A 14,540-nucleotide genomic window follows, 5' to 3' on the forward strand; every position below is an offset into this window, starting at 1 on the left:
ATTTATTTTCAGAAAAACAGTATTCATTACTTTTTCACCACACCCAGTGCTCCATGCAATCCGTGCCCTCTATAATACCCACCACCTGGTACCCCAACCTCCCACCCCCTCGCCACTTCAAACCCCTCAGATGTTTTTCAGAGTCCATAGTCTCTCATGATTCATCTCCCCTTCCAATTTACCCCAACTCCCTTCTCCTCTCTTTTTAAGTACAGCTATAACATGATTATGTCCCCCAGATATGTCTTTGCTACTGATTCTCATGGTTAAATCCAATGTCTTCCAAAGGTATTGACTACACTTGGGTTTTTGGGATGGAATAAAGTTTCTAATAATGTTTAAGTTTGGTAAGTTTCCAAATAGCCCTTTTTATGTTCCATTTTGAATATCTCACTCACAATCTAATTATGATTAGTTTTTTATTTCTCAGTAATCCTTACTGACCACAATTGAGAAGGCTATAAACATTTCATATAGACAAGACAGACCAGTTATTGACAATAAGATTTTGATTAGAAATAAGAGGAGTCTAGGGAACAGAACTGGTGAAAATCTTCTAGTTAGAAAAAAATAACCTTCACTTCCTCTCAGCCTTCTCAACTCTAACCCACGAGCCCAAGCTCTGGATACATATGGCTCAGGGGAAATTATGTTGGAAAATTTGGAAATGTTTTTGACATGGTCTATTGAATCTACCTCATGTAACTTCATAAATTATATGTTAGTCTATAAGCCTATTTGTCTAAAAATAGAAGGAAAATTATCTCTCTACATATATGCTGAAACTTATAAATGCTGCAATGTATTTTAAAATCCAGGGGTGCCTGGGTGTCTCAGTGGGTTAAAGCCTCTGCCTTTGGCTCAGGTCATGATCCTAGGGTCCTGGGATTGAGCCCCATATTGGGCTCTCTACTCAGCAGGGAGTCTGCTTCCTCCTCTCTCTCTCTCTGCCTCTCTGCCTACTTGTGATCTCTGTCAAATAAATAAATAAAATTAAAAAGAATAACATTAGTATTTCCAGGAAATTTTCACATGCATATACATTCTTAGAAAAATCATCTATGGTAAAATAACTTATCAATTTCCAATAGGTCTAGATAAGGTGATGGCAGCTCTACCATCCTTTATAGCTCTAAAAATAATTATGTCAACTCTTTGGTTTTTAGATTACATGGAGATCCAGAGACTTGAATTAAAAATCAGCAGCATTTGCCTTGGCAAAGGATTACAAATATCAAGACAGATGACATCCTTTTTACAAGAAAGTTGACTCAGGATGAGAGGGAATATATTCTTAGTGTAGGAAACTCTTAAATATCAGTCCTCTAATATTGAAATTAGAATGGCTAATGCAATTTTATCTTTGCTAAACACTTTTTTTCCCCTTTCACAGTTAGAAAGCAAAAGTTTTTACATTTAGGGAAGGAATAAAATTCTTTGGTAGATAAAATACAAATTTCATGTACCAAAAATAAATTATTCACTCAGTTCAATTTTAATGAGCATTTCCTGTGTTCCAGGCACTGCTCTCAGATCAAGAATAATTATAAAAAACAAGGCTCTTGGGGCAACTTTAAGTCCCTCTGCTCTCAAGTCAGGTCATGATCTCAGCGTCCTGGGATTGAACCCTGTGTTGGGCTCCCTGATCAGTGGAGAGTCTGCTTGTCGCTCTCCCTCTGCCTCTCTCTACCCCCACCCCCACTTGTGCTCTCTCTATCTCTGCCTCAAATAAACAAAATCTTGAAAAACAAACAAACAAACATAAACAAAAAATCCCACCAAGGCTCTTATCCTTAATAGAGTTTTAAAGGGGAGGACCATGGTGGCTCAGTTGGTTAAGAGCTTGCCTTCAGCTCAGATCATGATCTCTGGGTCCTGGGTGCAAGCCCTGCATCAGACTTAGGAGTCTGCTTCTCTCTCTTTCTCTATCTCTCTCCCTATCCTCCCTGCCCATCTTCCTCTCCCTACCACTTATTCTTTCTCTCTCTCAAATAAATAAGTAAAATCTTCAAAAAAATAGTTTTAGGGGAAGACAGATGATAAATAACAAATGAATAAAACAAGAAAAATGTTAGATAGGGTATTAGTATTCTATTGCCAGTATAAAAAATTGTCACAAACCTGGTAACTTAACATAAACTTATTGTCTTGTAGTTGTAGAAGTCAGAAATCTGAAACAGATTTCATTGGGCTGGAGTCAAGTATCAGCTAAGTTGTGTTTCCTCTGGGATATCTAGGAGAGAATCCAGCTTCTACATATCTCCTGCACTCTTTGGCTTGTGACTCCTTCTCCATTTTCGAAATGAAATACTTCTGCTCCTATCATAATACCTCCTTTCTCTGACCCTAAACCTCGTGTTTCTTTCTAGTAGGATCTTTGTGATTGTATAGGGCCCACATGTTTAGTCCAGGCTAATATCCCCATCTCAAGAGTCTTAATCACATGTAAAATCTTTTTTGCCTTATAAGATAACATATTCACAGGTTTGGGGATGAGGATGTTGACATCTTTGAAGGGCCATTATTCAGTCCACCATACATAGTGGTAAGTGAGATGCAAAAAACTACATGGTGCTATAAAGAACGGCTGACTTGCTCCTTTAAGTGTGGGGGAAAGTCTTTTAGAACAGGGATATTTACACTTAGATCCTCATGATAAGGAGGAACCAAACCTAGGATGATCAGGTGTAGAGCACTCTAGGTAAAAGAACTAGAAACAAGTTTGGCTGTTAAGGAAAATAGAGAAAGATGGTGTGCTGGGCCTTAGTTACCTACTAGGAAAGTGGTATGAGTAGGGATGGGTGAGGTAACTTAAAAATAGATTATGTAGAATTCAGTAAAGTAGTGTAAGCAAACAGAAAGTGTCTTTGCATCTGGTACTTTAGCCATATTTCAAGGTAGAAATGGTAGTTACTGAAAATAAACTTTATATTATTAGGGTTAAAAGGGTATATTAGGTAAGCCAATACAGTATAGTGACTGAAAACTGTTGTTTGGTGGTGGTAGAATTGCAAAATCTAGACCAAATTATCTGCAAAGATTCAATGAAGGGTCAGTTGAGAAAGAAGAGATTGATATTAGAAATGGTCACTCTGGAAATCATGGTCCTCACTGGGAAGAAGCTTTAAAGGAAAGTTTCACTTCAAGGTCTAACTGGAAAGTATGATTATTTCCATTGAAGAAAATAACATCCAGTCAAGTAGGTCCTTCAAAGGTAAAGATATTTAATTGGTGAAAATTGCATTAAAATAGGGACACATCACCATCGCTAAAGTCCAGGTTCATTTCTTTCTTTATTATTATATATATATTTTTTCGGTCTTAAACCTTTCTAAAATGGCAGCCTGCTCCCTTTCTTAAGGAAATGGGAATTTAGGAACTTTTCATTAGCTCTAACTAGTATCCAGAGGGCTTCTGGGTGGGGGACAAAATATAGTTAGGATTCAGAAGGTAATCATTATTTATTCATTTAATAAACATTTAGTGGGTATCTGTTTAAAAGAGAATTATGGAGATAAGTGGAAACTACTTCCAAATACCAAGAGATTGAGAAGAAAATATGTGTTCTTAGCTACTTGTTGCCCTATATCCTATAAAAATTTGTTATCCTATAAAAATTTATCTTCTTGAAATTCATATGCTCTAGCTATACTACCCTCTACTCTTCCACCTTGCCATCTATTGATGACATCTATAGATTTCACTAAACCTTTCACCATTAAGCTTGTAATATTCTTTTATAACTCATATCTTGCCATATTTCCTGCCTATCATCATTGTCTATGTGGATGATGACATCCTTGATCTTGATGCTGGAGATCTTTACTTCTACTTTAGCCACTATTACCAATGGCTTTACCATGAAAATTGTTGCTATCTGGAACTATCCCATTATGAAATCTTTTTTTAAAGTTCAAGTATAATTAAGGCACGGTGTTATATTAGTTTCAGAGATACCATATGATGACCAATAATTCTATAAGTGTACTCTCAATCCCCTTTATCTATTTCACCCATCCTCCCATCTACCCCCACCCCTGCAACCACCAGTTGCTCTCTGTATTTATGAATATGTTTTTTTCTTTGTCTCTCTATTTTACTCCTTTGTTCATTTGTTTTGTTTATTCAATTCCACATACAAGTGAAATCCATTATAAAATCTTAAACTCCAACATATCACTCTGATCACACTTTTGTTTTTTCTGGTCATTTCTTTTACTTATTCTCTCCATATGCATTCTCCAACTTTCTAAAGACCTCCTTTTTCTTTCTAATTTTCCCAATTAAACTAGGCCTTCCTTATATACCTTCTCTTTTATTTCTCTATATCATATAATCTAGACTGAACTTCTACTAGTCTCTGGTCAATTGATTCATTTTATTTATTCCTTAGTATTCTGCAATATAGCACCTTACAAAACTTTAGTTCTGGGTAAATCTGTCTATGAAGTTGGCATCTCTATCAGTCTAAGATTGCAGTTGAATGTAAGCCACAGAAACTCAATGGCTTAATTGAATAAGACAATTATTGTTTTAAAAAGAGTAATAAATCCACAGGTTGACAGTTGAGGGCTGATACAGTAATTCTGCTATGTCATTAGTATTCCAACCTCTTCTCTCTGCTCTGCTATCCTTATCATTTGGCTTTAATCCCCATAGTTATCACATGATTTCTTTAAGGCCAAAAGCAATTTATCATCTTTCGCTTCACATCCAAAGAGCAGGCAAGACTAAAGAAAAGAGGTACCAGAGGAAAGTGGCTGTCCCTATGTATATATCCAACAATAGGTATCCAGCACCAGCACACTGCTGCTCTGAATGAAATCACATTTTGCTAGTAAGGAAGAAAAGAATATATGTTGAGAAGGTCATTATCATTATCTGCCAGAGCATTATTGCAAATTAGATTTTCTAATGTTAACTACACAAGTAATCTTTCTATTTTCATCTTGCTATATACCTCTTTGCATTAGTCATCTGGGGCTGTTGTAACAAAATACCAGGATGGGTGACTTAAACAACAGAAATTTGTTTTCTCACAGTCTGAAAGCTGGAAACCAAGATTAAGGTGCTGGTGGATTTGGTTTTTCCTGAGACCTCTTGCCCTGGCTTGCTGATGGCCACGTTCTCACTGTGTCCTTATACACTTTCTCTGTGTACACATGTCCCTGGTTGTTTCTCCATCTTCTTGTAAGCACACTTGTCTTAATGGATTAGGGCCCCATGCATATGATCTCATTTATCCTCATTTATCCATTATTCCCTCTTCAAAGGCCTCATCTCTGAAAGTAGTCAAACTGGGGCTTAGAGGTTCAACATATAAATTTTACTAGGCTTATTACATGTAACATAGTTCATAATCCTCTTCTATTACCTACAAAAGACATGCAAAAATTTCACCTCTCTTCACTAATCAACTACACACCATTTCTTCTTTCACTCTAAAGAAATGTACCCTGCCTTCATTGTAATTCACAGAGAAAATAGGGACCATGATATAAGAACCTCTTTATCTTTCTCCCTTTTCCTTGTCACCTGAATTTACCCTCAACTTTCACACATTCATTTTTCCCTCCCATTTAAAGTTGGATAAGTAACAGCGGTAGCAGCTGCAAATTTTAGAATTAAAATTTGTAGAATGAACAGCATCTTCTGAAGTAGTAAAACTAGAATGACACCATTAATTGTTTTTCCAAGGTTTGGAGAATTTTTTTTTTTCAGCAGATAGTAGGACCTTTAGCCTTTCCCTGATGACGGTAGTATTTTGTCACTATTTTCAAGATGATGACAACATTTCATGTTTTCTCCTTCAGGAAAAAAAAAAAAAGTATGAACCTTTCTTTTTAACTTTATCAGATATATGTTGTCTATCAACATTTGAATGACATCACAATGACATCTAGTGGCTGTAGGAATTTCATCTCTCAGTACATCTTCAAGTGTATGAAGATCTTTCTAAGCTGGAAATAAAGGAAAACGAGTCATTGCAATGTAGTCATAATCTCATCAATCCGTTTTGTTTTGAAACTGACTCTTTCCCCATCGCTTCTACTTTTATTCCATCCTCTACAGAAAGGGTATGGAAAAATTTGATACCTGGTCAAAAGTGCCATCTTGATGTCCATTGTGATACTTCATGGAATCCTTCTTGAATATGCAGAAATGAGCAGCTTCGTACAAAAGTGTTGATAAATATCCTACAAAATGACTCACTGGTAAGACACTAAGATTTAATCCATATGTTCTAGATAATTTTATTTAATAAAAGAGAGCCATATCATAGTAATCTTTGCTTTACATAGTCTTTGCTTTACATAAAAAGTAAACAATAGGAAAATGTCTGCAATGCAATGTCTGCATTTTCCAAGTAATGAAACATGGTAAGTATTGATAAAATATATTTTTAGACCTTGAATAAATATGTATTAATATGTATTTAAAAGTTCTTAGTTTTAAGTAACTAATAAATTAGGTTCTATAAAAGAAGATTACATTAAGGTTTTTGTTTAATTTTTGGAAGAAATTACACATAGTAAGGAAATTCCTTTGGACTCTATTTTTTTTTTCAAATTTTTATAATCTGGTGAATAATATATGGAACCTAGATTTTTAGCCTACCAACATCCATTCAGTCTCAAAAACTTTCACCAAGCTATGAAAAATATTTTCTAAACTTAGATGTCCTTTAAAAATAAACAAATACTTTGTTTTGTGAGATTCATCTTGAGGACCCCGCAGAGATAAACTGAGTTTCATTTAGTTATTAATTTTTGAAGGAAAAGGGGCTGAGTTAATCATGACATATTTGAATATGTGACTCTAATACATATATGATGTTTTGGACCACTTAGACTTTTTATTTAGGTAGTATAATATACCAGATTACTTCTCACTTTTCCCCACTTGACCTAGGTATTTAGAGCTTCATAGTGCAAGTATTGGATCCTTTCCCACAAATCCAAATCATATTTGAAGGATTGACTAGGACACATGAGTTTATGTACCTAGGAGAACATAAAATAATTTGTGGGATAGGAACTAAGACCACACAGGTAGACTCAATTCTTAGTTCTGCACTTTATTCTTCAGGGTTGAGCTGGAAGATACGGACCACTGCCATCTGGAGACATGGTTGATCCAGATCTATAATATTGTTGAAGTGTTGGCTGATTTTGGAGGGCATCGTTTTCCTTTTCTTTTGCTGGATGATCATTTGTTGGGTCATTTGACTGGATGGTGGCTATACAACAATATTTATGACTCTAAAGTTTATTTGAGCTCTGTAACAAAAGCAAATACTCAGATTTTGTATGCCTCTTCTAAACCAGGATCCTAGAACCATAATTATATCAAGAGAACGCATCTCATTCCCAATCCATAGTGCCAGTAACATCTGATATAGGGGAATGGCCAAATTACTTAATTTCATATTTTCATTATCTTTTTCCTGGGTCTGTTTAGTAACATCAAAGATCACAGAGAGATTTGTAGGGATATGACAATAGATGTTCCCCCTTGAATGGTCCGTATTATATCTAATGTGGCTGTGTTTTAACTACTGCATATTCAATTTCTTGAACAAGTTTGGCAAAGGGTTTTATGACTTATAAGTATTGTATAATTTGCTTGCAATTCTCATAGCATGTAGGATTCCCCTCATTCTTGGAGTCTTTCATGGAGAATAAAAATGAGAAGTTTGGGACAGAAGAGAGCAGCCCTAAATTTCTCTTCAGGGGTGACATTTGGATTCCAATCAAGGCACAATTTTTTCCTTCTACAGTAAATTTTCTAAGTTTCTCTTTCTCCCATCTCTCTTTTCCTGTTTTTTTTTTTTTTCTCCCTCTCTCTTCCTCTTTCCTGAAAAGCCCCAAGAGCCAGACAGCTTTATCCCAAAGTCAAACATCAGTTTACTGATACAACAATTTTTATCTTGCTGAAGAGCAGTAGCTGATAGGGTTTTGGCTGGATATTTTATTTCACTAATTATTAAGGAGCATGATCTCTTTTTACCCAAAACATCCCTATGAAATTTTCAGAGTATTGTAATGTTTTATTACCACATAATAAAAGTGGTACTGCACCAGACAATCCCTTTTTTATTATAGAGATTATCAAGTAGATATAAAGTAAAAGGGTTTGATGTTGAGTCTAAGTAGTGACCTTTATTTGTAAAGTCTGTAAAAAGTGAGATAGCCACCACATATGCACCCAATCTTCCTTAGTTACTTCCCAGTCTTATTTCTGTAACACTTTGGTTACCAAAGCTAGTTCTCAAAAAAAAAAAAAAAAAATCCTCAAATTTTGTTGGTGACAAAGCCCCTGTATATAAGGCAGACTATGAAAGAAGGTTTTAGATTACTATTTCTTCTTTTCTTCTTCCTCTTCTTCTTCTTCCCCTTACTTTCCCTCTCCTTTTCCTGTTGCAGTATTTTTCCTTTACAGTGTCACTTAGTACAAATTCCCAGAAAATTATCTGATGTATTACAAGGAATTGGTACTAAAGGAGTGCTATCCAATTTCCTTTAATATCAGTTTCTTATAATACATGAATGAATTTATATTTTTAATCACTCCTTAGTATAAGTTTATTACCTGGCTATAACTCGCTAATGATTTGGGTAAAATTTGCCACCAAGGAGTGGCTAAGGATGCAAAAATCAGCATTAAGGAAAGGGATTTTATGAATATCATAGTTACATGTTACTCTATTACAGATATCATAGTTAGATGTTAGTGTTTTTAACAACTCAGAATTTTAAACTAGCAAAGACGGAAGAATAAATGATAAGCAGGAAAATGGTGGTGGGAAAAAGCAAGCAAATTAGTGTGACGATTTGTGGTTGTGGTCACTTGAGTCTTGGTCACTTGTCTCCTTGGTCCTAGGCCTTTGGTGGGTACTAGAAAATTATTTGTTTTGGGAGGATTCTTAAAAATTCTCTCTTTTAAATCTTCCAATGGGAGAGTGTTTTGTATAATTCCATATGTTGACTTTTTTTAGCAGGAGAAATAAATCAAAAATTTATATACCAGAGCTTGCAAGAGGTAAAAAAAATATGATAAAGTCATTTCAAACATAATTTAAAAACATTTAAAACAAAATACAAAGTCTTCAGGGTTTGAGTCATTTAGAGGTTTCTTGGGAGAATGTCAAAGAAAGGCAGGTTAAAACTGTTGGAAGTAAGACCGAGTATATTAATGAGTTCTTTGTAGTGCTTTGACATGTTGAACTGAAACTACATAGTGTCTAAAATTAGGGGAGAAACACCCAAATTCATAAGATAAGCTGTAATAACTTTCTATGGTCATAATCTATAATTTCTGCCTTTCTGGCAATACTAGAGGCTGTGAACATCAAGATCATGAGAATTAGAGCTTGACTTGTTAGCCAAAGGTTCCCAAGAATACCAGCTAGTTTGGCTAGTTTGATATTTTTAAAAATCAACTTTAATGAAGAATAATTTACTTTCAATTAATAGCATACTTTAAAAAAAGATTTTATTTATTTGTCAGAGAAGAGAGCATAAGCAGAGGACGTGGCAGGCAGATGGAGAAGCAGGTTCCCCGCTGAGCAAGGAATCCAATGTGGGACTTGATCCCAGGACCCTGGGATCATAACCTGAGATGAAGGCAGCCACTTAACCCACTGAGCCACCCAGGCATCCCATCATACATTTTTAGATGTACAGTTTTATGGGTTTGTAAAAGGGTACAATCATGTAACCTCTACCAAATCACGATATAGAACATTTCTATTAACTAAAAATGTTTCCCGTTACCACTTTAAGCCCATAATCACTTTCTCCCCAAACCCCAGGCAGGCACTGATCTAGTTTATTCCTATATAGGAGTCTGTGTTTCTTAGAACTTCATATAAATGGACCAATACAGTATAAGTTGTTTTTAAGATTTTATTTATTTATTTGACAGACAGAGATCACAAGTAGGCAGAGAGGCAAGCAGAGAGAGAGGAGGAAACAGGCTCCCCACTGAGCATAGAGGGCCTCGATCCCAGAACCTTGGGATCATGACCTGAGCTGAAGACAGAGGCTTAACCCACTGAGCCACCCAGGCGCCCCCAGTATAAAATATTTTATATCTGATTTCTTTCGCTCAGAGCCATGCTTCTGGAATTTATCTGTGGCATTCCAAATAGCATACTTCATTCTGCTTATTGCTGAGTAGTCTTCTGTTGTTTGGGTAAACCATAGTTTGTTTATCTACTTACCTGCTAATGGACGTTTAGGTTGTTTCCATACTTGACTTACGGATAAAGGTTCTGTGAGTATTCATATACAAGTCACATAATTCACAACCAGATTTATTTAATATATATTTTCTGGCAATAGAACTAATCATCAGCATTCTCTATTATCATCTGTGTACACTTCCAGTGATTTGGCTTATTGGGATATCATAGGAGAGGAGGATTTTAGTAAGGGCTCCTTTCTGACATAATCAACTGGGGCATTATACTCACCTTCCAACTCTTTATGCCTCATTGGTCAGACTGTGTTATTGCTTGATGTAATTTATAAGAGCTGTGTCACATGACCACTATAGCTTCAATTGCATTTTAATTTTTTCACCCTCTGTAATATATGTAAGCAAAAATAAGAGGTCGGAATTATATAGTAGTTGAATCAACCTAGTGTCTGTCACACAATCTTACTAACCATAGGCAAATGTCTTTTTTGAGAATATGAATTTGTTCTAAAATGATTGATGTATTTGGGAACAATTTGAGCATGATGTGAATTTGACATTTGCTAATGCACAATTTTGTCTGCAAAAAACATTGTTTGAATACAGAAAAGAGCATGGTACCAAACAAAACCACATAGGAATACACAAAATACACACATATGGACACTTCAAACATCTACCAACTACCTCAGTTTACTGTGTATATTATGAGCCACATTCATCTACATCTAGTGTTATAGCTTTAAATGCATTTCAGGGTAATTTTCATACCATTACCTCACAATAACTCATAGGATGCAACCTTTCAGATGCCCACATCTACAAGAAAACCTCAGGTCTTTTTTTTGAAGTAAAGTACCATATTTATTGTAAAATATATTTTTGACCATTTAAGAAATGCTATATTTTTATTAGGATTCTATTTTTTTTAATGACTTCATTTTAAGAGTCATTTTATTTACTGTAAAATTGAGAAGATAGTACAGAGATTTCCCACATATTCCCTGCCTCCACATTGGCAGAATCTTCCCTGTTATCAACATTACTCACCAAAATGGCATTTTGACCAAGGATGAACGTACATTGACACATTATAATCACAAAAGTCCATAGTTTATCTAAGGGTTTACTGTTGGTGTAGCACTGTCAATAGGTTTGGACAAATGTATAATGATGTGTATCCATCATTATAATATTTTACTATTTTTATTGCCTAAAAATCCTCCATGCTCTATTCATCTTTCCTCACAACAAAAGTGATCTTTTTATTGTATCCATAGTTTTTCCTTTTCCAGAATGTCATATAGTTAGAATCACAAGGTATTTATCCTTCTCAGATTGGCTTCTTTCAATTAGTAATATGCATTTAAGTTTTCTCTTTGTCTTTTCATGGTTTGGTAGCTCATTTCTTTTTAGCACTAAATAATATTACATTTTCTGTATATACCATATTTTGTTTATCCTCTCACCTCTTGAAGGACATCTTGGTTGTTCCCAAGTTTTGGCAATTATTAATAAAGATCCTCTAAACATCTGTGTGCAGGTTTTTGTAAGGACACAAGTTTTCAGCTCCTTTGGGTAAATACCAAGGAGTGTGATTACTGGATCATATGGTAAGAGTATGTTTACTTTTGTAAGAAACCACCAAACTGTCTTCCAGAAAGGCTGTGCTGTTTTATGTTCCCACTAGCAATGAGAGTTCCTGTTGTTGCATATCCTTGGTGCCATTTGGTGTTGTCAGTGTTTCAGATTTGGGCCATTTTAATAGATTTATAATGGTATCTTGTTTTAATTTTCATTTCCCTTATGACATACCATGTGGAGCATCTTTTTAAATATTTGTCATCTGTATATCTTCTTTGGTGAGGTGTCTGTTAAAAACTTTGACCCATTTAAAAATGCAGTTGTCTTTTTTTTCTTATTGCTGAACTTAAAAAATTCTTTGTATATTTTGGCTAAGTCCTTTATCAGATTCGTCTTTTACAAATATTTTCTTCCTGTCAGTGGCTCATCTTCTAATTCTCTTGATATTGTCTTTCAGAGCAAGAGTTTTTAAAAATTTAAAAAGATCTTTATTTATTCATTCAACAGAGAGAAAAAGCACATAAGCAGAGGGAGGCAGAAAGAGAGGGAAAAGCAGATTCCCCTCTGAGCAGGGAGCCAGATGTAGGGCTCAATCTCAGGACCCCAAGATTGTGACCTGAGCTGAAGACAGATGCTTAACTGACTGAGCCACCCAGGTGCCCCTGAAGTTTTTAATTTTAATGAGCCCAGATTATCAATTATTTCTTTTATGGATTATATTTTTGATTTTATATTTAAAAAGGCATAACCAAACCCAAGGTCATCTAGGTTTTCTCCTAAGTTATCTTCTCGGAATTTTATAGTTATGTATTTTACATTTAGGTCTATGATCTAAATTCTGTGTTTATGTTCATTTTTTGCATGTGTATGCCCAGTTGTTCCATTGTCATTTGTTGGAGAGACTATTTTTGCTCCATTGCATTGCCTTTACTCGTTAAAAAAAAAATCACTTCACTATATATATGGAGATTTCTTTCTTTCTTTTTTTTTTCTTCTATTTTGTTCCATTGATCTATTTGTCTCTTCTTGCACCAATACCACAGTCGTGATTAGTAGCTTTATAGTAAGTTTGGAAATTTTGTTCTCTTCCCCTTTGATATTGTGTTGACTCTACTCAGACTTTTGTCTCTCTGTATAAAGTTTAGAATCAGTTTGTTGATGGCCACAAAAATCTTACAGGGATTTTGATTGGGATTGCCATAGAAGCTATGTAAGTATTTTCCATATTTTTAAAAATGTGTAACTAACAAAATTTTTGGTTCTGTGCCATTAATGTGCCAATTTTCCCCATAAGCCCTGTGTTTTTGTTCAACAATTTTGCACAGTGAGGATTTTTAGGTATATGTATGGGTGTTACATCAGAACTGACTGTACATAGGATGGATGGACTTTTTTTTTTTTTAAATCTACAAGCTTGTTCTCCTTGAAACTATCTTTACATTTTCATTATTGAAAAATCAAAAAGAAAACTATTTATTTTTATTTTTATTTTCAGCATAACAGTATTCCTTGTTTTTGCACCACACCCAGTGGTCCATGCAATCTGTGCCCTCTCTAAAACCCACCACCTGGTTCCCCCAACCTCCCACTCTCTGCCCCTTCAAGCCCCCCAGATTGTTTTCCCCTATCATGTTAAGAAAAAGAAGAGAATAGAACTTTTCAAATAAACTATATTGTCAATATCTTACTTTCGTCCTAACAAAGCTACCAAATGCTCTGAACTAGCAAAATACAAATGTTTTAACTCAAGAGAAAAGCTAAGATTCTTCAAGAAAATCAGGTTTTACCAAAATTGTAAAACCAGGCATTATTTCTATATTATTTGCCACAAGGCCTTGATTTTGAGAGTTAAACTCACTTTCTCACATATCTACATAATGACACGTGTGTGTCTTAATATTTATTTCCTAATTAAGTCCTCAACCCACTGGAAGAGACCATACCTCCTCTGTAATCAACAAACTATAGGGCTTGTTAAATGCTGAGGAAAAATGCAGCAGGTTTGAATATATTTTAAAATAATGTCACAGAATGGAATTTTTTTTCCCCTGATTTGGTTGAACATTTCTGTATTTTGCCATGGTATAAGTGTGGACATATCTAGCAACTTCAAAGAGTTAATATGTTTCCTTAGATCCCCAATAGAATGGTCTAGTGGAAGGCAGTACTGGCGAGGAATATTCCCTGGATGTTGTCTATTCAAGTTTGTGTTGGCAGCCAGATTCTCTGTGTCTGACTAGGTGTACCAATTGGGAAAATGAAGGCAAGCAATAACCTCACACTATATAATAAATGACCATTATTCATTAAAAGAGAATGTAAAACCCCCTTCTTCCAGCATTTCCTTTCAGTGGCAACAGGAAAATTGTGCTCACTACCATAAGGTACCTTGCCCTTTTTCTAATATAGGAACCAACAATTATGTTTTTGCTTTTTTGTTGAGTTGGGTAAATGATTTTTCTTGATATAATACCATTGAATATTCATTTTAGAAATTTAAAAAATGCAGATGAAGAGAAAAAGAAAACAAAAACCACTATTTTATCTACCAGTGGTGTAACATGCTACTATTTTGTATGGATTCTCATGGTTTTCTGTCTCTATATACATAGACATAATTTTTTCCAGTTGACATAAAGCATGCACATAAGTCCACATTAACTATTCTTCAATATATTTGATAACTGTATATTTTATTTTATTTTATTTTTTTTTAATTTTAAAATTTTAATAATGAATCCTTTGCATTTTAA

The 14,540-nt window shown here is 34.8% G+C and overlaps 1 protein-coding gene across 1 annotated transcript in view; it reads left to right on the forward strand.

The window, feature by feature from the left end:
• Positions 1–6,108, forward strand: part of CENPW (centromere protein W) — a 63,975-nt gene extending 57,867 nt beyond the window's left edge. The window contains exon 3 of the mRNA XM_059399146.1: positions 6,073–6,108. Coding sequence (XP_059255129.1) covers positions 6,073–6,093 — 21 coding nt within the window. The 3' untranslated portion in view covers positions 6,094–6,108. The remainder of the gene's footprint in view (positions 1–6,072) is intronic.
• Positions 6,109–14,540: the final 8,432 nt, after the last annotated feature.

This window comes from Mustela nigripes, chromosome 5, assembly GCF_022355385.1.
Source record: "Mustela nigripes isolate SB6536 chromosome 5, MUSNIG.SB6536, whole genome shotgun sequence".
Classification (NCBI taxonomy): Eukaryota; Metazoa; Chordata; class Mammalia; order Carnivora; family Mustelidae; genus Mustela; species Mustela nigripes.